This window comes from Plectropomus leopardus, chromosome 16 (assembly GCF_026936395.1).
Source record: "Plectropomus leopardus strain MGB_pleo_1.0 chromosome 16, ASM2693639v1, whole genome shotgun sequence".
In the NCBI taxonomy this organism is placed as follows: domain Eukaryota; kingdom Metazoa; phylum Chordata; class Actinopteri; order Perciformes; family Serranidae; genus Plectropomus; species Plectropomus leopardus.
This window is the reverse complement of record NC_142191.1, coordinates 4,101,778-4,128,064: the sequence shown is the minus strand read 5'-3', so window position 1 is coordinate 4,128,064 and position 26,287 is coordinate 4,101,778. Positions and strand designations below refer to the sequence as shown.

The window sequence follows — 26,287 nt, the reverse complement described above, 5'->3', positions numbered from 1 at the left end:
GAAAAAATAAATCTTATAATTATAAACAGAAATGATGTTACAGAAAGAAAAAAAACATTTTTATGAACAATTTCTTGTCTTGAATTTTCTTAAGGACATTTTTTGTTTGTTCTTGTTTTTTGTTTTTTTTTAAATGGCCTTTTTTTGGATCATCATTGCCTTCGCCTTACGCTTTGGAAAGAAATCAAGCCACTTTGCTCAGGTTTCAAAGGGTTAAGCTGCAGCCACCTTGAAGCAAAAGACTAATATCTCCAACATATTGAATCTGGAGCGCCTCCTTCCAAATGCTGAGATATAAATAGACCTAATGACTTACAGACTGTGGAGACCCCTCAGTGTGGGGGCCACAGTTTGGAGCCTGATGTGAGGGAGGAACCCCCTTTGTGGTCACGAGAGGGGAGCCGGCTCAGGATGTTGGGTTCGGATATCAAACAGTGGCGTCTCCTTTCAATCCCGTGGGGTTTCATGGGTTAAAACACGAGCCCATTTTTTGATGTCAGAACCTGCAGACAGTCTGCAAATATGGGCCCAATTTCCAACAATCCTCCTTTTCATTCGGAGCTGCTTTTTTCGACCCCCGGATATTTAGCAAACCGCCTTGAGCACACACCGCAATCCTAATTTAAGTGATGACAGTCCGAGTTATTTTCAAACCGACTCTGCGGCCTACTTTGAGCACACCTGGCTCTCCTGCTTTGGCACCGGCAGGCGACACTTACAGAGTGTGACAGGTAGTCCTGGGAGCGCACCAGGCTCTTGACGATCTCTGCCCCGCTGCTGTTGCCAAGGTAACCGGCGGACATGTTGTGAGGCGGGCAGTGCTTCAGAGTGTGAGCGCTGGCCACGATCTGGCCCTGGATGGCAGCGCCCACCAAAGTCCCCAGCACCTCCATCGTCATTCCTGGCATCACACGGGGAAAAAACGCAGCCATCAGTCACAGCGCTTCAAATATATTCTCACATTTTTAATCTTTAAACTGGAAAGCCAAAGATTAATTCAGCATTGTAGGCATTAACAAGTGCTTTTTGCATATTGGAAGAGCTTACGGTACGCTGTGGCCGAGTCTCTCTCCTTCTGGTCTGTGCTCAGAAACATGGTGAGAGCAGAGTAAGGCACGTGGAAGCACTGCGGAGGAGCAGAAAGACAGTCATGACTCAGGTGACAAATAAACACTGACTCAGCAGCAGTCAGTCAAGGTCTCATGAGGTTGGAGAAAGATAATAAAAATTGAGTTTTATTGTTATTTATTTTTCAGCCTGGCAGTGTGGCTCTAGTCTTTGCAACTTTTAAATTGCAATTGCCATGAAATCTGCAGACATTCATGTTCCCCACATGATGAATCCTGATGATCCTCATGATCATGATCTTTTTCTCATCTACTGTTTTATTAGAAAAAACAACAAGCACAACAAAAAGACGAGGAACAAACAACAAAGAAGGAACAAATGCATCAACTGTAAATACAGAAACAAAACAAGATTGAAAGCACACAAATGCCAAAACACATCACTGGACACACAGAGCACCTGCTCTACCAGGTGAGCTACCGGGCACCCTGCCATTTTTATTGTTTACAAAGCACTGCCAATGTTTATGTTCAACACGCTCTCACTACGAACTCGTCAGATAGCACCCCTCTGTCAGTACTTTCAGCGTACGAGTGTGACGCCAAAAGCCATCCTCCGCATCCACCTTGAATATGGCTGGACGTTGTCAGATGACAATGCTGTCAGACAGGTAGCAGCGGCACGTCGACACGCAAGATGCACGGGCAGCGTCAATTGACAATGCGGCCGAACAAAAGCGTTGCCGTGCGCCTGAAACACTGAAGGACAGCGTCAGGTAATAACGCTGCCGGTAACCACATAATATAAGCAGCACGAGTGCGCTCATAGGGCAGGCAGAGGGGTTGGGAGGTGAATGACTCCCACAAACAACTGACTTTCATGTGTGTGTTTCCTGTGTGTGTGTGTTTTTTTTTACACTTTACCATGTGCTTTTGGTGCCTAATCCCAACCATTGTGACCGTCTGCCCTGTTGTGTGAATACAGTATAGGGACCGTGCTGCTTAACCCGCCACATGTGCATTTGTTGACATCATCGTAACAACATCCCGGCGTGTAAACAGCTGACTCACAAAGATACCTAAAACATCATAGGTTGACGCTGAAGGTCCTGAAAGAGCCGCACCATGTGACGAGTTTGGAGTGAGAACGTGTTGGTATGTTATACGTCATACTCGAGGCCAACGCTGTTGTGTTACATGATGCGCCCGTCACGGCTCTTTTGATTCCATGATGCCAGCTTGCTGTCTATAATCTCACACTGGAGAGTAATGATGCCGCCGTCGTTTGATTCTGTGTAAAACTGCAAAGAAGGCATTGAGACGGGACTTTGTAGCGACACTAGAGCGCAATCGCCGTGTAAAAAGGGCTTAAGATGATGAAAATGGTAAACATTGTACCTGCAAAACATTAGCTTTGAGCACATTAACACGCTGATGTCACTGAGCTCAGCCTCACAGAGCATCGCTTCCCACTCTTAAAACTTTCAACTCACGATCAAATGGGAACACCCAAGATATCTTTAGACGCCTTTTTATCTACAAGTTCCTGTGAAAATGCAAAAGTACACACGCTGACTGTATATATATCAAAAGCAATCTCTGCAGTTTCCATGTCGGCCAACCTCAGCTCTCTGTTTTCTCCCTCCTCACCACCTCTCCCCGCCAGAGAATAGGCGAGCAAACCGAGTCCTGCTTCACTTTGTAATTTACACAAGGGCTCAGTCAGCACTGCGGAAGCCACGACGAAAATAAACGCGACCGTGAAAGGATTTTTTTTTTTTCCAGCCGCTGGTTCTATACAGCATGTCATTTATGGGGCCTTTACTGGATGCAAACATTTATAGAGTTGAACCTGCTTAACCATCCGCTGCAGTGAGAGCTAATAAATCTGACAGAAGCCCATTAAAGGTTGATTACATAAATAGAAATTGCATCCTAACCTCTGTTTACAGACTGTGACCCTCTGAGGGATAACAGCTGGCCTTTTCCAGCTCACTTCACACAAACACACATCCAGAGACAATGAAGGAACAGCTAAAAGTGGTAACCAGCATTTACCCAGCGAGAGGTTCCTGGCAGGACTGAGCGTATACTTATCAGGTAGTTAGAATGACATGCCATTACAGCTGGCCGCAGTGTGGCCGCGGCGGTCTGCACGCTCTGTAGCACATGTTATACGGGTTACCCCAGAGCAGAGCGGAGAGAGATGAATGGTCTGGACCATACTAACAAAAGGCAACCTAAATAACTACACTTCCCCTTTGAGGTGAGGTATCCAAGAGCTCTGGGCTCTAATCTGCAGCACGTCACGCAAATCAAAGCGTAAATCCGACCAGGAGCTGTCAGAGTCTGGCGTGAGACGACTGTAATCATCCCCACTTCGTTATTCGCAATGTTGCAGCATTTTATCTATATGTTATGTAACGCGTCATCTGCAGACTGCGAGATGCATCACTCCGAGCTTTTATCTCCGGCTCCACGTGTGTCTCGCGCCGCGTGTGAAGTCCTGCAGAGTGATCTGAAGCATGCGCTCAGATTTCTTAAACATCAAATGTGCTTCTGAAAGAGCATTCGTCAGTGTTGTGGGCCACCTAAACCAGGACTGAGACCAGAGTGTATCGAGACAAGGCCAAGTCTTTGACCAAGACCGGGGCACGGCGAGTCCCACACTGCATGACACAGTCGGGATAAAATGTGGTTCATATGCACTGTATGTGTGTATGCATCTGTATGCCATGAGAAATGTCTCAAAAAATAATCAAAAGGCACCTTACTGAATTTAATATTTGAGTTTTGCTTCGTTATCTTCAAGCAAACAAATACAAAGACTAAGGCGCTGAAATTAACTTAACACTTTGAAACGATATCAGGTTTCTAGTGCCACTTTCAGATGCCTCTCACACGCGTTTAAACCAGAACAAACTGGTTTGACTTCTTACATGGCTAAAAAGGCAAGGAGCAACTTGGCAAGAGATGTCTCACAAATTGCAAGAAAATCACCCGTATATCAATTTAAAAAGAGAGAGAAATTATTGTAACTTAACAGTAATTTTTAAAATAGTGGAAAATGTCCAGAAAACTATAATTATATTTTTATAATTATTCTTAACCTTTTAATTTTTTTTTTCCTGGTTGTTATTGGGTTTTTTTTCTCCAATTTTTTGTTGTTTTTTTTTTTTAAAAACTTTTTTTCCCCTCTCTTTTTGTGAATATTCTTGTGACTCTCAACTTGTAACCTGTAACCAATGTAAAGGTCTCAAAGGGTTAATTAGGGCACTTCCTCATAAAGCAGTTCATTTGATATCCTACAAATAAGCGCCCCATGAATGATAATATATCTTTAATATAAAGTTCTGAAGGTAAAGAAAAAGAAACATGGTGACGATGTACCCTAAAAGTACTCCAAGTTCTCATGGTTCCTAACAGCCGTCTCATGGGTAAGTGAATTAATGGCTCATGATAACGTACAATATGTACGAAATCTGGTGCATTATGAACGTACACATGGGGCATGAGAGCACCCTGCCTGGAGGCCTGCCTCTTTGTCGAGACAAAACTGAGTAAAAGTGCAGATGAGTACGATACGGTACGATACAATACGATACGATACGATACGATACGATACGATACGATACGATACGATACGATACGATACGATGCGATGCGATGCGATGCGATACGATACGATACGATACGATACGATACGATACGATGCGATACGAGACAAGAAGAGACCTTTAAACAGCGGTAACACCTTTGTTTTTACTCACGGTGATGAGGGTTTGGTAGAGGCAGTAGAAGCCGAGGTACCAGATGAACCTGCCGCTGATGAAAGGAGGAACGAACCAGAGGTAGAAGTAGGAGACCACTAGAAACGGAGTGCAACCAACCATCCTAAAAAAAACAACAACAAAAACATAATAGGTGAGAACTCTGAACCCAATCTGAAGCACAGATATCGGAATTTTAATCACATCCCATAATTTCTTCCAAGCAATTACATTTCGAAGCTTTCTCTGAGCGGCCACCATCACCATTTCAAGCTGTCGGGGTGACAGTGGCCGTGTTATGTAATTTTCAGAGCAGCGCGGTGGCGGTGTTAAAATCAGGCCATATTTCTGACAGATTACAGCGAGGCTTAAGCTGACTGCTAAATGATTATGTTGCTGTAAGTATGACAGGAATCTGTCCGGGGAGGGACGGGCAAGCAGGCAGGGAAATACCACAATATTTCAAACCCACATAGCGTTTAAAGATCAACACACACACACACACACACACACACACACGAATATGCAGTACACACTCAAGCAAACGCAGCATGAAGCAATTCTGCTGTGTTGTGCTTTTTTTCCAGAACTTGGACTGATACACAATGTGGGCTATGTATAATTCATAGGTAAACAAGTGGTGTGTGTCATTATGGTTAAAGCGAACAGTTGCGTGTTTTGAAATGAGGCGAAACGGGCGGATTACGGATGATCATCAGTATGACTTGTCTGCGAACGCTGATAAATCATCCGCCCTCTTCCTCTGTTAAGAGTTTGTTTGTCACACAGTGTAGAGCAGCGATACTCAACTTGCTTTGCTTTGGGGCCACTTTAGTAAAAAGCCACGAGGCCCCGGGGCCAAGTCACAGCAGCCACATACATGTTTCTAGGATCTGGGACATTTCTAAAATTTTAGGACATTTCTTGGATTTTAGTACGTTTCTCTGTTTTTGGGAGATTTCTCAGATTTTAGAACATTTCTAGGATTTTAGGGTATGAAGGATTTTGGCAGGTTTTTGCATATTTCTAAGATTTTAGGACGTTTCTAAGATTTTTGGATGTTTTTGGGGCATTTCTATGATTTTTAGGATTTTTCTAGGATTTTGGGACACTACTTGGATTTTAGAACATTACCCGGATTTGAGGAAATTTCTAGGATTTTAGGGCATTTTTGGGATTTTAGGACATTAGGGACTCTGGACTAGGATTGGACTGGACTAGAGCCTCTGTTGGGGTTGTGGGCGATCCTTCACTGGCAGTTGTTTTGATAAACAAGCTCTACTTTGATGCTGTTTCATGCACTCTGGCACCTTTTGTGTACTAAAAGTACAAAAACAATTTCCAGAGTGAATCATTTTATTCATACTTTGAATTAGAAAATGGTTCGGGGGCCACTCTCAGGAGCCAGATTTGGCCCGCTGGCTTTAAGTTGAGTATCACTGGTGTAGAGTTGCAACAGCTGCACATCTACAGGTAGGAAAAAAAGGGACTGATGGTATTTTGGTGACTGTGACAAAACCCTGCAGGCACTCTGACCTCTGACCTGCTCTGCACCAGCAGGTATAAAGAGAGAAAGTAGGAGAAAGAGTCAGAGAGAGGCAGGGAATGGTCATTTCTAGCATCGTCCAGCCCGCCCACCTCGCTCTCCTCCTGATTGTTTGCTCAAACAAAGGCGGCTGACAACGCTGGTGCTGCAGTATTGACCGCTTGGTCATGGGAGCGCTGAAAGGGCCCCGGGGGTCGATGAATAGGACAGTTAGAATGTTCCTGCAAGATGACTGTGTTCAGGGAGAGGCAACAAAGCCACAAACACATATTTTCTCACACGTCAGGCATCCATGAATACACATTCACACCTGTCCCAATAATTTGCACAGTCTTAATTAAGCCGGAGTAGGCTGATAGGAAGCTGGCACGTACGGTTCTCTCCTCTCTGACTTGTTCTGGACACTCGCAGCATGTTAATTAGATGGCGTGGAGTGGAACGGAGGAGATTTAGAAGAGGTCTGGTGGGTGAGAGTGTGCTTTTCTTAGCTGATGTTGGGTTTAAAGTGTTCATACGCCCCCAGGACGGAAAGTACTTTTACTCAAGTACTGTTTTTATACTAAAGTATTTCCATTTTGTGGGACATTATACTTCTACTCCACAACATATTGTACTTTTTACTCTGCTACTTATTTCATCTTCCAAAATCAAGTTTTTACATTAAGAATATACTAATAATGTTATGAAATTCAATTTAATGTTGAAGTTTAAAGGAATACTTCACCCCCAAAATAATCATTTCTATATCAATTACTTACCCTAGGTTGCACTGATTTTGTCAACAAAACTATTTGTTTCTCTTACGCCTCCACAGTGAAGGAAGAATCCAAAAACTGAGAAAATTCTAGATAAAATCACAGTTAAAGGGCTCCATTGCCAAACTACATCAAAACATCCATTTACACACTCTCACACAGCTCATGCAGTATAATAAGTCTCATTTATGCAGTCGAACGCTCAGAACTTCCCAAACAGCCCTTTTTGATGGGGAACTGAATCAAAAGTTACACCTCTCGAAGCTCTCTGCAAAGCCAGACTCCATTGACAAAAACAGTAATTTAAGATTTTCTGAACACAGAAGCTGCTGGTCAACTGCAGCTTCGATCAGTTAGTGTTTTTGTGTAATCACATGTGTTCTGTGTTAAAAAGAGTTCATTAAGATTTACCAAAGTCACACAAGAAAGCAAACAAAGTTACAGCTGAAGGCAGCAGTAGTGCAGCAGCTCCAGTGTGCAGTGATGTTAAATTCATGTTTTTGTTAATGGAGTCTGGCTTTAAGGAGAGAAAAGATAAGACTGTCTGTTTGGGAAGTACCGAGTATAAAGTTGGATAAATGAGACTAGGATTATACTGACCAAGCTATGTGAGAGTCTGTAAACAGATGTTCAGATACAGTTTAGCTGTTGATAAACATGGTCCCCACTTTAATTCAGACTTCAAGAAAAAAGAACAAGAATTTTCTGATATTTTGGATATTTCGTCCACTGTGGAGGCTTGCAAAAAAACAAAGTTTTCTTTATGAAATGAACATAACTCAAGGTGAGTAACTGCTATAGGAACAGTGATTTAGGGGGTGAAATATTCCTTTAAAGCAGTGGTTTTAATCATTTAATTAAATAAACATACTTTATATGGACATATTAATCACATGGACTGAGTAAGTAGGAGTATTATGCTGATACTACTTTTATAATAATATACTTAAGTGGGTTTTCAAGTGTAATGGAGTATTTTTACACTGTTGTATTTCATTTTGATCAGCCATTGTCATAACATCACTGTTGCCTTGTCTTTCTGTACCAGAGACGGGAATAACTGTTTCGTGGAGGTTCCTCTCACCACTGGGATTGCACATTACTACAATCACAAAATCATAAACACAGCAGCACCCAAGAGAGCCGAATGACTCCTAAAATCCTAAAGAACTCAAAGATAAAAATCACCTCGTGTCTGGCTGTGAATGTGACAGCCAGGGGGGAGAAACACTTCCTGTTGGATGGGCACTGGAGGGGAATTTCCAAAACTGAGGGAGTGTCTTGCAATTTCATCACAAATACTGATGACCACACATTTAAAATACCCCTATGTATCCCACACAGAGTATTCACATGGGCGCGCGCACACACACACACACACACACACACACACACACACACACACACACACACACACACACACACACACACACACACACACACACACACAGCTTCCCGAGAGTAATTAAAGCTGATTTAACAGCCATCGGCATCTGTCTGCTATTGAGCGGCTGGCTGGTCGGCCACAGTGGACTTGATCCCCCTCCAGTTCTCAGTGTGTGTGTGTGTGTGCGTGTGTGTGTGTATAATCTATCGTTTATGATTTAGTAAGCTGGATGTGTTATTATTGCAAGTATCAAGCTGGTATGTTCAAACAGCATGCAGACACGCTCTTATAAAATCATCTGTGCAAATGTGATTTATGGCCCTAATAGCTTCATATAATCCACAATCACAGAGCCTCAAACAGGGTCACACACATTTTCATGGACAAAATTTCAAGACTTTTCCCTGACTTTTCAACATGCCACAATAACTTTTTTTTCCTTGCCCCACTTGTGCTGCATTTTTCTAACATCTCAGATTGAAGCTGTATTCAAACAGATTTTCATCTAGCTGGCGTACATGCAGAGAAAGACGAGAAACGTACGTGATGATAAACAAAAAGTTGTCAGATATCAAAACAAATATCAGAGCTACGTTACGCCGATAGCTACAGAGATAAATCTGCTGTTACGTTACATCACTTGGAAGGTCACCTACAGAAGATTACTGTAACAATATCATTACACACAACCGAAATTCAATGACTTTTCTGGAGCTTTCAATGTTTGTCAGCCTTTGAAACTCAGATTATCATCGATTTTCAGACATCTTTCACAAGTACTTTGAGCACCAAGCACATTGGTTTGATTTCTTTTAAAACATGGGAAAAACAGGCAATCAGCAACTTGGCAGGAAATGTCACTGTATATTAAGAGAATTAAAAATGTTGAAAAAAAATGTGGAAAAACTAGAATCATCGTAGTTATGAATTGAAAATGATGCTACAGAATTGTTATTATTTTAAGCACTTTTTTCAGGTAATTTCCTTGAATAGTTTGTTTTTTATTTTGCTTTTTTTTGCAAATTAAATTTAATTTTCTTTTACGTTTTACTTATTTATTGCATACATTTTTGGAGAATTTCTTCTTTTAGCTTGATCATTGCCTTCTTATTTTTGTAAGAAATTGAGCCAAATTTCTCAGGTGTCGAAGGGTTAAGAATTCATTGACTTTTCCAAAGCTTTCAATGATTTTTACATATTTGATTTTTATACTTTTCTAGGCCTGGAAAACGTGATTTTGAAATTCAAAGACTGTTCCAGGTTTTCCATGACCGTGGGAACCCTGCACGAAGTAAAACTGCGCTGAGAGGACGTGAGATACTGAGCAACATCTTGCAGACAAAGACAAAGACAAAGACAAAGACAGCTGGACGATGCCCAAATGTGAAATGAGGTGTTACATGAATGCAATGAAATGCCAACGAGCAGCACAATTGCAACATGATTAATGAAAGAATGCAGATCAACCTCCTTGTCTTTTGTTGTCTGGCCTCGAAAGGCAGAAAGCAGCCGACGCCCTTGAAGCATACGGTATGCAAAACCCATCAGAGGGAGCGTCGGGAACAGTGTAATTAAAGCACAAAGGCTATTTATTCAGTCCAATCCTCAGGTGAGATGTTCGGGCCTGAGAATCATTTCAAAACCATCAGAAACTGGGGCACACGCTTTGTTTTTGTTTGGATTTTGCACAAACATTAGCATTATGGAGCGGCCATAATTATGTGTGTGAGAGTGGGAGCACACCAAAACAAGTTTCGTAATCTGTCGACAAATTGCCGTCCTTTACGCAAGCTTAGCTGCATGTCAACAGAAGCACTTCCCAAGATTTTTAACTGAGATAAATAAATTAAACATGTCTTGCACTTTTACCGGGTCCTTTGATAACTTGAGCGCAGAGCTGAGCAACATGACAATAATAGAATATGATATTAGACGTTGTCCACTATTTTGGTTGTTTTAAGTGCATTCAAGTGCATTTTGCAATAATTTAAAAACACTAACTTGATTTTAATTCCAACTTATTATATTTTTGCATTTATATTTAACACACTATGATGCACATACTTGTACATATTATTTAAATCTTTCTGTTTATCGCTTTTATTGCTGTTTACAATTCTTGACAAAGTGCTGCTGGTTATTTGATATAATGGACTTTTTCATTATTTTATTGCGACTGCTATCAAACATTGTATATCATTTTAGTTCATTAAATGTGAATTCTGGTTACTGCTGTAAAAGAGCTAAATTCACAGTCAATTTTTCCTGAATAAACTATGGTTTGATGATGACTTATTTCTTATATCTCCTTCTTACACTCCTGTTTTTTTTTATCTCTTATTGTTCTACTTTACATTTATATGTGCATGTATAGTGTTATATGTTGTATTAAAATGCAGCTTTTCCTGAATTTCTCCTGAATTTTTCAGTTTTAAGTTATCAGAAAAAAGGTGAGAAAACATTGTTGGAGAAACACTGATTTATAACATGAAACTGCCTAATTTAATGTTTTTACCGTCTATATCATCCAGTTCGTTTGTTATGAGGAGGAGATGCCTGCAGATGATTCGGCTCCCGGTAAAAACCTCCAAACAATGAACACTGAAGGAATTCGAATCGGGAAAAGTTTCAGCTTGATGCAATCTGCTGTCCTCACCACAAGATGCCACTAAATCTCCTTAAATCTTACACACTGGACCTTTAAACAATATGATTTTGAGACTGAATTTAACTTGGTGTCAAAGCTGCTAAATTACTGCTTATTAGCAGTTTTTGTGTGCAATCAGATGTTTTTGATCTAATTCTGTCAGTACAGCCAAGCCAATGAACAAAATCTAAATGCAGAAATGTGGGAATATAATGTAAAAGCAGGAAGAAAGAAAAACATGACCGGGTGAGATTAAGAGCAATGAAGGAGTGTCCTCCGTAGAGAAAGCGGGAGCTCACCAGGGCATGAGTCTGCCGATCTTGGTCCATCTGCTCTTTGTAATGAAGAAGCCGACAATGGGGTCAGTCACCGCACCCCAGGCTTTACCGATGAACAGCACCATGGAGGCCTGAAAGGCATTGATCTGCAGAGAGGAACAGGGGCAGACTAGAGTTAAAAACTGTGCAGACACACACATACACACACACACACACACACACACACACACACACACACACACACACACACACTCATTTATTCACAATGAGTGTGCTTAAGTGAACAGAAATAATCCATTTACAATTGGGTTTTTGGAATATATTTCTTATGTGTTTGAGCAGGAAAAAACCATATTCTGTCTATGACAAACCTAAATATGCGAGCTGGAGTATTCTGAAAGAAACTTGGATGGATACGTGGAATATGATTAACCCTTAAGGCCTGCTTTAATATTAAACAAAAAAAATGCACTTGTCAAAATCAAGCTTTAAAAAATATTACACATTAATATTATTTTCTATTTTTTTGATATTTTTTTAACCAGCATCAGTCCTAATCAAAAATATCAAATATATATCAATTTTCAGAAAATTAAGCATTTAAAAGCCACGTTTTTGTCATAAAGCCACAATGTTTTTAGATTAAAAAATATAAATAAAATATAAAATATAAATATTATTTTCCAATATAATACATGCAAAGTTGTTTTTTTTAAATAATGACAGTCTGGGATGTGTCAGTGATTTGCAGCAACACTGACTGTGACAGTGCACCTAGTGGAAACAGCATGTATTTCCTCCATATCCAAATTATGGTTAAAATGACATCATCAGGTGGAAAATAGTAAAAATGGCTAATTCCAAGGCAAAAAGCCCAGAATGACACTCAGAAATAGTATAATGCATATTTTTATCCTTTGATGGCTGTTTGATCAAAGCTTGCAGTTTAAATGGGTTTCAAATGACCTTTTTGTTTGAACTTAACAGTATGAATGTAACAATTTTATGTCCACTGTGTATTTTAGACTTATTTTAGGAGCTGAGCTGGAAATTTCAGGATCAAAAAAAAAAAAACCCACAATCTTGCAAAAATTCATGCCATATGCATGAACAGCCAAAATGATCAAAAAAGCACGTAAAATGCGCCAATCAGTCCCTAAAGGTTAACCCGATTTCTCTGTGCACACGTAGACCACATCCTGAATGATCATAACAGGGATTAGTTTCATAAACAGGGCATTCATGTACGTGTAACCACACTCATACAAACACTCTCATTCTCTTCGTCCTCACACAATTTACCTGAGCGACATCAAGCAGGTAGATTTGCAGGAAAAAGGCGGTGGCGCTGGCAGCGACTTCTTTGGGTGCGCCACCGATGGCGAAACACAGCTTACTGCATAATGTCAGCTTCTGGCCTAGCTCAGTCTGTGAAGACAAAGGTGACAGGGAGAGGAAAAAAAACTTAATTAGATAATGACGATCTGACAGGTCAGGCTGCTAATGAGAAAATTAACTTTTAACCACATGCAAGCATTGTGATGAAGACTCTCATTCCTCGTGGGAACAGGAAACAAAAGCCGGCCACTGAAATATGTGGTGTAACTGCTTACTGTTGAAGTTTAAACTAACTACAAGGTAATTGCTGCCAACATGGAGATGCACTTATGGACACAAATTGATTGCAAATGACATATAAATGATCATTTCTATATATAAAAATATAAAAATTCTTGATGAATTAAAGTCATACAAGTCTATATTTAATGACAGCAAAACTAGATCAAAATATATATATTTGCAAACTCTCACACAACTCATGCATAATAATTGACAATAATAATCCATTGACAAAAACTGTAATTTTACCTCACTGAACACACACGCTGCTGGTGTACCACTTGCTCGGCTGGTTTGTTTGTTTGTGTTTTTGTGTGACTTTGGTGAATCTGAACTAACCCTTCAAAACTCAGAAGTCACACAGAAACACAAACAAACAAACCAATCAAGGTCAGCAACTCCTGTGTTCAGCAAGGTAAAATTACTGTATTTGTCAATGGAGTCTGGCTTTGAAGAAAAGCTATATTTCACTTTCAGCTCAGTTCCCAGTCTAATAGAGCTGTCTGTAATGGAAATACTGAGCATACGACTGGATAAATGAGACTTATATAATACTGCACAAAATGTGTGGGAGTTTGTAAACAGATGTTTTAATATAGTTTTGCTGTGATTAAATGCAGACCCCTGTTTTACTCATGAATTAAATGTAACACAGGGTGAGTAATTGATCAACAAATCATCATTTGGGGGATGATGCAATCCTTTAACTGAATGAACCAAACATTCAGGGCAAAGGCCAATAGATGTTCTGTATTTGAATCATATTGAGTGTACAATTATTGCTTGTATTTTCATCAGAATAATCCCTAGAAAAGTAGGTCAGGAATAGAAATAATGTGTCATTTTGTTTTACCAATAAGCGTGGATGATTAAGTCATAACATGATGCACTTTAAAATCCAACCAGCTAAACTAACTTTGTCTTTCTATTGTCTCATAAGGGCAGAGCCAACTTCTATCTAAACTTTACTTCCCAGAAACACCAACACTAAGCGAGGTGTGTCTCTCTAAAAGAAATCAAGCCATTATGACAGATTTATGACTCATAAATAGTGAATCTCGAAGTCATTCATATTCTTTTCTATTTCAGGTGCTCCTAAAATAACATTTCCCTCTTATCTCCGTGTTGCAACGATTCAATGATTCAGTGGAACTTAAAGAAATGTTGCAAAAGTGCGTCCACGTCACGCTGCGTTTGCAGTGATGATGTATGTGGAGGATGTGCTGACAGTGAATTCCACTCCCCCGAAGATACAAAAATAGTCACCTGATCATCAATCTTCCTGTACGTTCGTCTTTCTTAACGGCAGGTTACTCTAGAACAAGAGAGATGCTCATGTATAAAATATTTGTGTGTGCAAAACAGAGCATCAGAGGAGAGACCCCCCGTCGGCTGTTTGCATTGTGGCGTATCGGAGCAGACGTCGAGGCCCACGGAGGAGCCTGAGAAACCCACAAGTCATCCACAGCTTCGCTTCCCCTCACCGTACTCTGCCAAAACCATCAGACACGTGACTCTGTGTGTATATGTGTGTGTGTGTGTGTGTGTGTGTGTGCGCTGGAGGAAGGGCAAGCTTTCATCTTCACACATGAATGAGACGAGACACCACAGTCTCGGGAGCCCAATATTTACGACTGTCTCCGGGGCCGTGCACAACCTTTGCCTGTTCCCCCTTCTGTACAACCTCTGGTGTCACACACACACACACACACACACACACACACAGATTCATGTACCTCTGTCTTTGTGAGGACTCTGTCACGATGTCCCGGACCATAACCTTAACCATCAGAACTAAAAGGCCTAACCCCAACCCTTAATACACTTCATTTAAAGCACTTATTTTTTATGCAGGTATGCCAGGTATGCGCTGCTGTACTGTCTTTTTCCCCTCCCAGCACCAACCAACCCAATGAACTTAAAAAGAATATTTATTTATTCATTTATTTGTTCATTTACTTACTTATTTATTTATTCTTTTCTTAACTTTAATATTTAAATATAAAGATTGAAATTGATTTTTTTCAATATGGTCTTAAAAGACTAACCACATTCTCCTTTTAATGAAAATTACTTATTGTTTTTATCTTTCCTTCCCTTTTATTCTTCTCACTTCTCCCTACCATTTTATTATTTACTACATTATATTGGAAATGTTTATTTTTCACCTTTACAACCTATTGTTTTATCTGAGTTTTTTTTTTTTTTTTAACCACATAAACGGTCTTGGAGGAATTTTTAACCAAAACAAACATTCAGGAACTTTTTAACAGTGAATCTACTTTTTTGCCCTTGTGCCCACGCCCTGCATCCTAAAACCAACCCAACCCTTATCCTAACGCCCAGTTCAGACAAAAGATTAATGATAAGATGTGTTGACATATGCAACTACTTGCAATGCCCCAGTCTGCAATGTCCGTGCCACTGTTGCATGCATTGTGTTTTTTAAAAAAAAGATTTCCATTTCACAGGAAATGTATAATTTCTGATCGTTAGATGCTTACAGTCTTTCTCAAAATAAACGTATGCCAGTAATAGACCTTGTATTTACCGCACTAGCTGTCATTATTTCCAATCGAAGGCGACGTAGGCGTGTTACGTGAGCAATAATGGAAAGGCAAGCTCCCTGTTTAAATAAAGGTTAAATATATATATATATATGGGAGCAGCCACTTATGAGGCATAGTATAATAACTTTTATGCAATAAATGGGAGTTAATTTTGTTAAATTGCCCTGTTTCCATTAGGCGTATTTCATTTTCGCAATTTCACTTTGCACAGTTTGAGGGTAAAGGAAACCCGCCTACTGTTGGTTACAAAAGTGTTAAGGTCCTCACTATGTAGCAAAAACGAGAACTCACACACAGGAAGAGTGTCACTCCACATACAGAGGCCCGGGCTTGGCCCACAGCTACTCCCCTCAGAGTTTTATGAAAGAGGGAAATCACCAAAGTAACCACAGCCACGACCAACACACTGTTATTATCCGACTCACGTTTTCTCTTCCTGCTTTTTTCGCCCCATCAAAACACGGAGGGGTTCGAGAACGACAATTACCAGGAGGGAGGTGTGTAATTATTCAATCGCAAGACAAGCGGGTCAGAGGTAAGTAAAGGCTGTGCGGCGGTTCAAGACTTCAAAACTCTCTCTTCTTCCACTCTCACTGCAATTACCCCTAATTGGAGAGAAAAAATTTAAAGTCTTTGGTGTCTGGAGAATGCAGCTTAACTGATGATGTGCAAAAATACTCTCATTCTTTCCCTCCAAACACTCTCAATCTTTCATTACTGAGTTCTTATCATCAAAGAGGATAAACAGGATATCCCTTCCACTGTTGTCTGGATGCACAAACAGCACCGCAATTAACACACACACACACACACACACACACACACACACACGCAGAAACACTGGCTCAGACTAAAGGGAGCATCTGCAGATTTCGGACTGTCAACAAGCAACGGACAAGGACAGATAAGACTAATCTCCAAAGTTAATGAATCCTTAACCGTTAGAGGGAAAACAATTTAAATGCTTGAACTGCACGGCGAGCGATTTAAATCTGGATTGAGGCTGATTCAAGTGCAAAGAACGGAGAAGCTGAGGTACATTCGCTCAGATTCAAACTTGAACGTTTGCGTGCTAAAAGTTAAGCTGGTAAAAAAAATGGATCCATAAAGCAGTTTCTATAGTCACTGGAGGATTTTCTGACCATTCTGGGTATCAGGGTCGCATCACAGTTATGGGAGTTGACAACAGCAGCTTTGCGCCGTCAATTCAGATTATGGATTACGAGAATGAAAGAAAAAGGTTGATTATGTCATGGATGGAGGCAAGCCTTTACAATGTGGTTTAACTGGCAGAGAATCAATCCAAAATCTAGAGATGGACAGAATTTAGAGTCGCTGTCTTAAAAGTGCTCCACATGTATGTCAGAGTGACAAAGCTCTGCACTTAAGTGATGGATCAGGCAGCTCTTCATGTGGAATTTGCTGTGGCAGTTCAGTGATCATGGATCTATCATTCACAAAGGAAAAAAAACTACTTTCATCTAAAATGTCCCACTCAGTCATCCTTATTTGACATTTCTCATGCAAAAAACTTCTTTAAAAAATCCCTCTTGTTGTCCAAGTCTTTCAGAGACACATCATTTTTTTTGTAAATTTTTCATTAAGTCATCTTAAAATTTCTATCTTTAGTGTCATCTAAGTCATCAAATATAAAGAAATTGATTGCATATGTGCAGCCTTCCTAACGTGCAGTTTTGGGAGGTTAAGCTTTTTTTGTATTAAGAATAGAATAACTTGCTTCCAGAAAACCCAATCGCGGGACAAAAGTGTTGGCACTGTACGTTTCTGGAAACCACAGATATGTGACATTTGTATTTTATTATGGAGTGGATAGCTTGAAACTTTATGTTGAAAACTTCACATTTCAACAATGTTGTGGTTGATGTGTGGTTAAGTTTTGGCACAAAAAAACCCCGCTTGATTATAGCGATCAGGTTTTGAAAATGAGGGATCTCTGTGTAAAAGAAAAAAACAATTGCTTTTCAGGATACAGTTCTGGGAGAAAACACAGCAATGTTTTGGTAAAAACAAAAAAACAAAACAGCTTTTCACTCTTATTAAGTCGCTGCAAACACAGCATTGGGTTGCTATAAAAACATGCTACACATGTTTTGGACCTACAAAGCTGCCGAGGACACAGCAATTACTTGCAAAATCACCACTATTTTTGTTTGTTGGTCTCGAACAGTAGTCTGCAGCTTGGCAGGCGTCTCGCCATCCACGCCTTGCTTACTGTCCTCCACCATTCCCTCCTCCAAGTCTATACATTACATCACTTAAGGAACGTAAATGTGCATAAAATGTGCAAATGTAACGTTATTGTGGTTTGCAGACACGATAATGCAATCATTTTGAGACAAGATGTAAGAAAACATTGTTACACTAGAGTAATGTGATATTATGTTTTGTAATGCTGCATCAATTCTTAAATATCAATTATCCAATTTGAATTTATATGTAGTTTACATGCAAAGATTTGTGAAAGTGGTTTGTTTTATGTTATGTTTAAACTTTCAACTGCTTGATAGTATAGTGTTGTAATCTATCTTTAGAAATTTGACTCTTAGACTCCAGCGTAACAACATATTGCTCGCGTGTTACAGGGACGTGATAGTTACAAATACAAATTCCACTGTTCTGATAGCTTAAAGTAAATTTTTCCAACATTTTATGCATGTGGTGGTATGTTCTTTTACTGTTTTCCTAAAATGAAAATCAAAGACAAACATAATATATCGCCTTACTTACAGTATCACAATATATTGCGATATTTTAAATTGCGACCCCTGTATCGTGACACATACTGTTTCGCCAAAGTCTTGCCAATCCACACCCCTAATGTTGAGTCATGGTTGCTATGACTTTAATGGAAACAGCACTAACCACAATGAACGTTTGTGTCCACTTCATACTCTGCTTTGTACCAATTCTGGTCAAAAACTCGAGCCAACAAGAGCAGCTACAGCTGTAGCTTTGAGTTAAAAAAAACTGAATCTTTACTCTTAGAAAATAGTCAAATTCACACCCAAGTTCAGCCCAAATTTTAAATCAATTTTCATTAAATCAGTTACAGAAGATACAAAAATATTCTGCATTTCCATCCACTATGTAATGTGAATATCAGTTCTCTGGAAAATAGGGATTTTCTAACTGATATAACTGATAACTGATATTCTGAAAAATAGTTGTGCTTAAATTAAGCTCATTACAGTTTTTATTATGATGACACTTAAGTCTTGTTTATCTTTCGTATGAGTGTTGGTTGTGTACATTACTGTCTGCAGACCTAATTGCCCCTCGAGGAGATTAAAGACTATCCAATCCAGTTCTGCCATATTCTGGCAAACTACCTTCAATCTCAGGTGTCAAATTCATTCAGTCAAAACAAATAAAACTGCAGCTTACACAGAGCTCTGGCAGAAATGAGACAGTTGCAGAACTGGTTGGATGGAGTGATGTCACCCTGTTTCTGGAGCGAAACAGAGAATAAGTGACTAACTGCCATGGTATCGCATTACGACAGCATTTGACATGCTGTCTGCATAATACGGTATCTACCTAAAAAAGGGGCAATGCACCACATAAATGTCTGGTTGTTTGTTCTGCATTTTTCTCTGTTGTACCGTCTAAAGAGCATCAACCTGAATGCACAGCAGCATTTATGCAAACAAACTTACATCACAGACTTATCACCTTCAAGCACTCAAATTGCAATCACCCATGAATCCCTTATAAAGATAAATAACATAAGATGACAGAGATGTTAACCCAGGCTTCTTGTCTTTGTAAAACTTGAGTAAGTGGCTCCTTTCTACTGTCTTGCTTCTTATTATAGCCGTGATTACAGCTGTCTTTATCACTTACTGATCAGGCAAGAGAAAACAATCATCTGGCAGTTCATCCCGTCAGTGGGAACGGCCTTTATCAAATGAAAACAATCAACTTCCCGGCATTGAATCTGCTATCTGGGGGATTGTAGTTCACAGGAAAAACAATGCAGCTGATTAATCACAAACCGATAAGCCACTAAAGAGATCACACTTTCCATCTTTTTTTTCCCTGCTCCATCCAATCAAGTCACTCAAACTAAGCTGCAAACACACCAAATGAGATTGGAAATTCTCACTCAGATTTACTGCCTTGGTTCAAACTTAAAATACTGCCATTACATGTGATAAAAACACACACAAAAACAGGAAAAAATAGGTGATCTTACCTGCTGAGGTGTTTTGGGAAACAGCGGTTCGGTTGGTTTGTTGAGCTTCCCTGCAGGTCCCTGTGCTCCCTTCTCTCCCTTGGCCATGGCTGAGAGACTGTGTGTGAGGCGGCAGCCGTACTTCTGCGTCTGTGTGTGTGAGGGAGTGTTGAAGTGAGTGTGACTGTGACTCCTCGTGTGAGCGAGAGCGCGGGGAGGCTGCCACTGGGTGGTGGTGGAGGAGGTGGTGGTGTGTGTCAGAGGGTGAAACTGGATGTGGCTCTGACTCCGAGTGTGTGCATGGTTCTGCTGCACGTGAGCGGCGGCTCCAGAGGCTGGGAGCTCGTCCTGCTCCTCTGTGACGACTCTGCCGTTTTCTGCCGCCATTCACATGCTGTTGTTGCTCTGGAATGAGGCCAGGAGGGAAGGGCAGAATCAGACAAGCACACATATGCAAAAAAAAAAAAAAAGACATATAGGCATACGCAGAAACGATCAATGGCAAGCATGCACTGCAACATACAAGCAGAGGAATGCAGGAACATAAACACACACACACAAAGACTGTGAATGCCCAAAAACATAAATGGGACAATGCCCAGGAGCAGAGTTGAATACAGATGCAGGAGAATGTAACAAGAACACATAGGGGGTGACGTTTTGTTTTTAGATAGGGGCTAAACAAATGAAACAAGGGGATCCTCCAACAGAGATTTTTGACCATAATGCAGTACATTTCTTGAATTCTTGTGACTTTTTCTGCACCAATTTGTGCCTTTTCTGCATCAGTTTATGGTTTAGATGCACATACATACATGACACAATGCACAAAAGCAGATGCAGAATAATGTAACAAGAACACAAAGTTTTATGGTTTGAACATTAAACAATTAATTTCTTGCATTCATGTGAAAATGTATACACCTTTTTTTTGTATTTTCTGCATCAATTTATGGTTTAGATGCCACAAAATAGAACAATATTTACATTATGGTGAATTTATATGCACCAATGTCTGCCTTTTCTGTGTTAATTTAAGGTGCAGATATATGGGACAATACACAACAGCAGAGAGATGCAGGGGAATTTGACAAGAACACACAAGAGTGTAGGTTTTAACTTTTGGGACAACATATATGAAACAAGGCTGTCCACATTTCCAGCAACTTTGTGAATTTTCATGCACCAATATCTTTCTTTTCTTTATGAGTGTATGAAGTAGATACACATAAATGGGACGATGCACAAGAGCCGAGTTGAATACAGATGCAGGGTGGAGGTTTTGTTTTAACATGGGAGGGGGGACACGTATGAAACAAAGGTCCTCTGACAGAAAATTTTGAGCATCAGTTACTTGTTTTACTGCATTCTTGTGAATTTTTATGCACCAATGTTTGCCTTCTCTGCATACATTTATGATGTAAATTTCACATGAATGGATGAATGCACAAGAGCAGAGTTGAATACAGATGCAAGAGAATGTAACAAAAACACACAAGAGTGCAGGTTTTGTTGGGGGAGGACACATATGATCCATCGGCAACTAATTTTTAGCATCAAACACTTAATTTTTGCACCAATCTGTTCCCGTTCTGCATCAACTCATGGGGTAAATGTATGCAATTCTATCAAAATAAAAGCCTCTTTTTTCTTTTATGCTTTTATTTGCTGGGGACAAATGCACATGCATGTTCCTAATGAGGGGAACGTGTCCCCTGAGCCCCCCCTGAAATTTACACCCATGCACACACACATGCTTGCAGTCTATCTTAAGCAATCTTTTTTTAAAATGTCACTCATGTTCCTATAATCTGCAGTATTTAACAGCTTCAAACAGCCATCAGGGGCACAAAACGCGACGATGTCCCGTGCAGGAGTGCGCTGTCTGCTCATCTTACTGTTACTGTAAGTGCTCCCATAAACAGCCGCTCTGCACACCTGATTAAACACAGGGAAACGAGTAAAAAAAAAGGAGAAGAAACACGTGTGATCTTACCCCGTGTTGATGAAGAAGCAGCCGGCGGTGTCAGCTGGTTTAGTTGCAGGTTTGGTGAGTTAGTTTTGGTCGGTGCGGTGATCTGCCGCTCAGTCAGACGGGCAGGATGAGAAGGAGACTGCGGAGGATGGAGACGGTCTGCGCGTCTCCACTCTCGGTTTGTGTCAGTCTGCAGTGACGGAGCTGCGCCCTGCAGCGGCCGTCACGGTGCATGACACTAAACGGATTGCATTTATGTAGGCTATGCGTGTGCGTGCATGTGTGTGCGTGCATCTCTCAGTAGATTATGAGCGGCGATGATTTGACACCAGTGGTGTGTGTTTTGGATTGGAAAGATTTAAAAACTGTGACGTTTCCATAACATTTCACAATGTAGCATATGCAGGGATTGTTTTCATGTGATAAGCAATCCCAAAATAAAATATAAATAAAAAAACATAGTGGCATCATGACAAAAACCTGGCACTTAAAGGGTAAAATTAATGAATGTTAATGATTAAGACTTATGCTGGTTGAAAAAATAAACTCAGTAAAAGGAGAAAATCATATTAATCTCTATATTTTTATGGCCTAATTTTGAAGATAATAAGGTATAAAAAATAATAAATGTTGCTGCAAATCATTGACATATCCCATTTTGGATTTTTTTTTGTTTTTTTAATTTTCTCTTTAAAACAGTGTGGCATCATGACAAAAACCTGGCATCTAAAGGGTTAAAATTCTGAAAATTAATGAATATTTGATATTTTGATTAGGACTGATGACAGTTAAAAAAAAATTAACTCAATGAAAGCAGAAAATAACATTAATGTATAATATTTTTTAAAGCTTGGCCGCTGAGCGATACGAGTGTGTGTAATATTAAAGCGTACCCTAAAGGGTTAATTATGATCCAAATGTGCACAAGATACAATTGAGGCTCACTCAGCAACGGGAAATCAGAGACTGCTCCGCACACATCTAAACAGAGACACGGTAAATCACTAACATTGACCTTGTTCAGAGCCGACAGGACACAAAACTCTGATGCAAATTCAAACAATGCACTGCAGGAATTGAACGATGCCATCAGCAGCAACATGCCTGAGCAACCAGATGAAATTTTCATAATAGCTGCTGATTTTAATCAACTCATTCTTCAACTCCAAAGATGAAGCAGGATCAAGGACAAATTTTAATAAATCTACCCTCAACCTTCTCAAAACCGATGTCATTTTCTTACTATCACAGTTCACTGCAGAGTTGTTGAACATGGTGGGCCACGCTCCAGAAATGTTGCCAGAGAACTTAATTATTATTATATATTGGTTTATGATGAGATAAGCGTTAATTTTCAGTAATGGGAGTTTATAAATGTAAAGATAAAAATGATTAAGCTTAACTGTCGCACTTTAACCTTTGTCCCACTTTGGCAGTATTCACCTCTAAGATGAGGCTGAACATCAAAAGGCACATTTTCCTGTCACTCGCCATTGTTTTAATGACACATTTCTTCTTAAAAGCTTTCAGTTTTGGTGATACTTGTTTACAAACACCTGCCTCATACAAATCAGTTATTGGTGTTTCGTTATTCTCCTCACGCTGGTAACATTTGACATTCCAGGTCCTGAATGTCATTTCTAATGAGTTGCGCTGTGGTGCACGCGGAATGTCTAAAATGCAGTTTGGTTTCATTTCCGTCACGCAGAATTACCTGAATTATGCTTTGGAACAAGGAGCCGGAAAGGTGTGTGTGTGAAAATAGCTCAGGCATCTGACTGCATATTTCCCAGACTGCATCATCATCATCATCATCATAATCACCACCATATGATTATCATTATCATTATGGTGTACACTTCTATCCCATTGCAAAATAGTTTGTTGTACCAAATGCTATTTTCAAACAAGATTAACATATATTATTTAAAACAGGTAGACCTGAGGGACTCACAAGAAACAGTTAAAAAGATATCAACATCATAACAGCAGAGGCAAATGTCCAAACTTTTGGTCCTCCTATTTTGGCTGATGCTATGACTTGCTATGTTGACATGCACAGTTTACATAACAATATGAGAATTTCTTTTTCTGTTGGTAACTGTGTTGATTTTTTTCATTATACTCCTTCAAATATTCATATGACCTATATATTTGGCAATATATACCATATGTTACAGAAAACAAAACAAAACATATATTTCCCTGAGGAAATTGGTTTGATTTATTTCAGACAATGAGCAACTTGGAGAGAAGAATTTGCGAATTGAAAACTGGAAATATATATATATATATATATATATATATATATATATATATATATATATATAATAATAATTTCCAAAAAAGGCTAGAGAAAAATGTTCTGAGAACTGTATTAATTTCATTAATTTGTTAGAATTATTATACTTTTTACACTGTTTTTGAACAGGACATTTTTGTTCGTTTATTTGTTTTTGTTTTGTTTTAGATTTTTTTTTAAATTTTTTAAATTTTATTTCTACAAATTTCTTTGTCATTTCTTCTCAAGTGGCTCATTGCCTTCCTCCCATGTTTTTAAAAGAAAAATAAAAGAAGCCAAATTTGCCTGATTTTCAAGGGGTTAAAAGGTTAAAATACATAAATCTAGTTCCAGTTTGATTCTGAAAAAGAAAGTAATAATTTTCTACACATGTCGGTCTGCTTGGAGATGAGATACAGCTCTACACACTTGTTATGCTATTTTTACAGGCCCCTTTTTTCTGCTTATGATATATCGAGTGGCTTTCATTTCCCCACAAAGCACTTTCATATGCAGCTTCTTTAGTGCAAGAGGCTCGCTCTCCGCAGTAAGCCTGTCCTCGGAGCATGACAACAAACACGCCACAGAGAGACCTCGGCCGGTGAACCCAGACCTCTCCATAAATTCCAAGCATGCAAACCCCTCAACCGAAACCACATTATTGACAATGAAAAAAGGCGCCGCTGCAGAAAGGTCCGGCATATGACCTGCATTAAAACGGGTATGTTTCCGATAATGCGTGAAGAGGAATGTGCAAAATGAAAGGTTGGCTGCTGCGCGAGTAAAAGGGTCATTCTGAGAGGAAATGTGGGAGTTAAAGGGAAAGTAATTCCCTGCATGCTTAGCCTTATTAAATATGTAGCAGAAAGGAAATGTGCTCTCTTTTACTCTTTAGCCAGACCCCCTCTGGCTGCCAACCAAGTGATGCCCTCAGCAGCCCGCACGTTCAGGTTAAAAAGTCCCAAAATGTGGCCTCGTGAAGAGGTAATTCTTCAGAGGGGATTTCAATATTCAGGACGTTTCTTCCCCTTGACCTTGGCCGGCCCGAGGCTGTCATCTCCTCTTCCTCTGCCACGAGCAAATACAAACCCTCTGCTGTTCGCTCTGCACCCCCCCTCCCTCCCAGTGCTTTAAATATTGAAGATGGATAATGGCGTTCGCCTTCTTCCCGAGGCCAGGCAGAGAGGAGAGGGAGAAACATATGCACGCTGTCATGTAAAAGTGCACGTGTGTCCTTATTACACACACGCATGCCAAGAAACACGGCATGCGTCATTCAAGAAGAAAAGCAAAGATTCAACCTACTCAGCTCCATCTCAATCACATTTTTAACACCAGTTTTTAAAAATAGTTTTAGTATAAAGCCACTGATTTCTAAAACTCAGTCAGGACTATCCTCCTGGGCACAGCTGTGCAAAACCCCTCACCACTTTTTTAGATCAAGAAACAAAGATTTCGTGGTGATTGGCATTCCTTTATAGTCCGTATGTATCCTTTTTGTGAATTTGAAGTCATTTTCTGTGTCCTATAAGTAATTTTGTGTCTTTATTTTGGTTGTTTTGTGTCCTATTTAGATCATTTTGTCACATTTTGTGTCTTTTCATTGTTTGATCTCTTTGTGATAAATTTGTGTCCCTTCATTGTCATCATTTTGTGTCTCCTTGTTGTTGCTGTGTATCTTTCTGAGGGAATTTCATGATCTCTTTAGTCACTCTGTGTCTCTTTGTAGTCATTTCAGTTTATAAACATACCTTCATGGCAGTGACTGCTGACTCTGCCACGTTAAAAAAACACATCATCGTGCTCTTTGCACCACTGCATCAACACTAACACGGAAACTGATCTTAAACAACCGCAACACCACTAACAGCGACTGCACCACCATCAGATCATCCTACACGTCTCTAAGCAACCAGACTGTAAACCAGCACCACATGACGGAAAAAAGAGTCCACGCAATAAATATTACCATAATATTATCACTGCACAGCCTAAAGTTCAATAAGAAAATGTAATGTGTAAGTTACTGTGATGCCTCTGAGGCGGGTGTCAGACCTGTGCTTCTCTTGCAGCTCCTCTAATTAGTAACGCAGCACACCTGGGCCAGGTAATTAGGCTCCTGCAGCCCTGAGCTCTCCCTCTACCCTGGCTGAGCAGGCACGCCCCGTTTTGAGTCTTTTGCTATGTTTTGCACAC

The 26,287-nt window shown here is 39.9% G+C and overlaps 1 protein-coding gene across 1 annotated transcript in view; it reads right to left on the bottom strand.

Moving 5' to 3' along the window:
• The window catches only part of mfsd2b (MFSD2 lysolipid transporter B, sphingolipid), a 29,845-nt gene extending 7,837 nt beyond the window's left edge, over positions 1 to 22,008 (bottom strand). Inside the window, exons 1-7 of the mRNA XM_042503596.2 lie at positions 21,832 to 22,008; positions 19,857 to 20,240; positions 12,753 to 12,878; positions 11,472 to 11,596; positions 4,838 to 4,961; positions 1,048 to 1,126; positions 720 to 901 (exon numbers count right to left, since the gene is read on the bottom strand). Coding sequence (XP_042359530.1) covers positions 720 to 901; positions 1,048 to 1,126; positions 4,838 to 4,961; positions 11,472 to 11,596; positions 12,753 to 12,878; positions 19,857 to 20,222 — 1,002 coding nt within the window. The 5' untranslated portion in view covers positions 20,223 to 20,240; positions 21,832 to 22,008. The remainder of the gene's footprint in view (positions 1 to 719; positions 902 to 1,047; positions 1,127 to 4,837; positions 4,962 to 11,471; positions 11,597 to 12,752; positions 12,879 to 19,856; positions 20,241 to 21,831) is intronic.
• Positions 22,009 to 26,287: the final 4,279 nt, after the last annotated feature.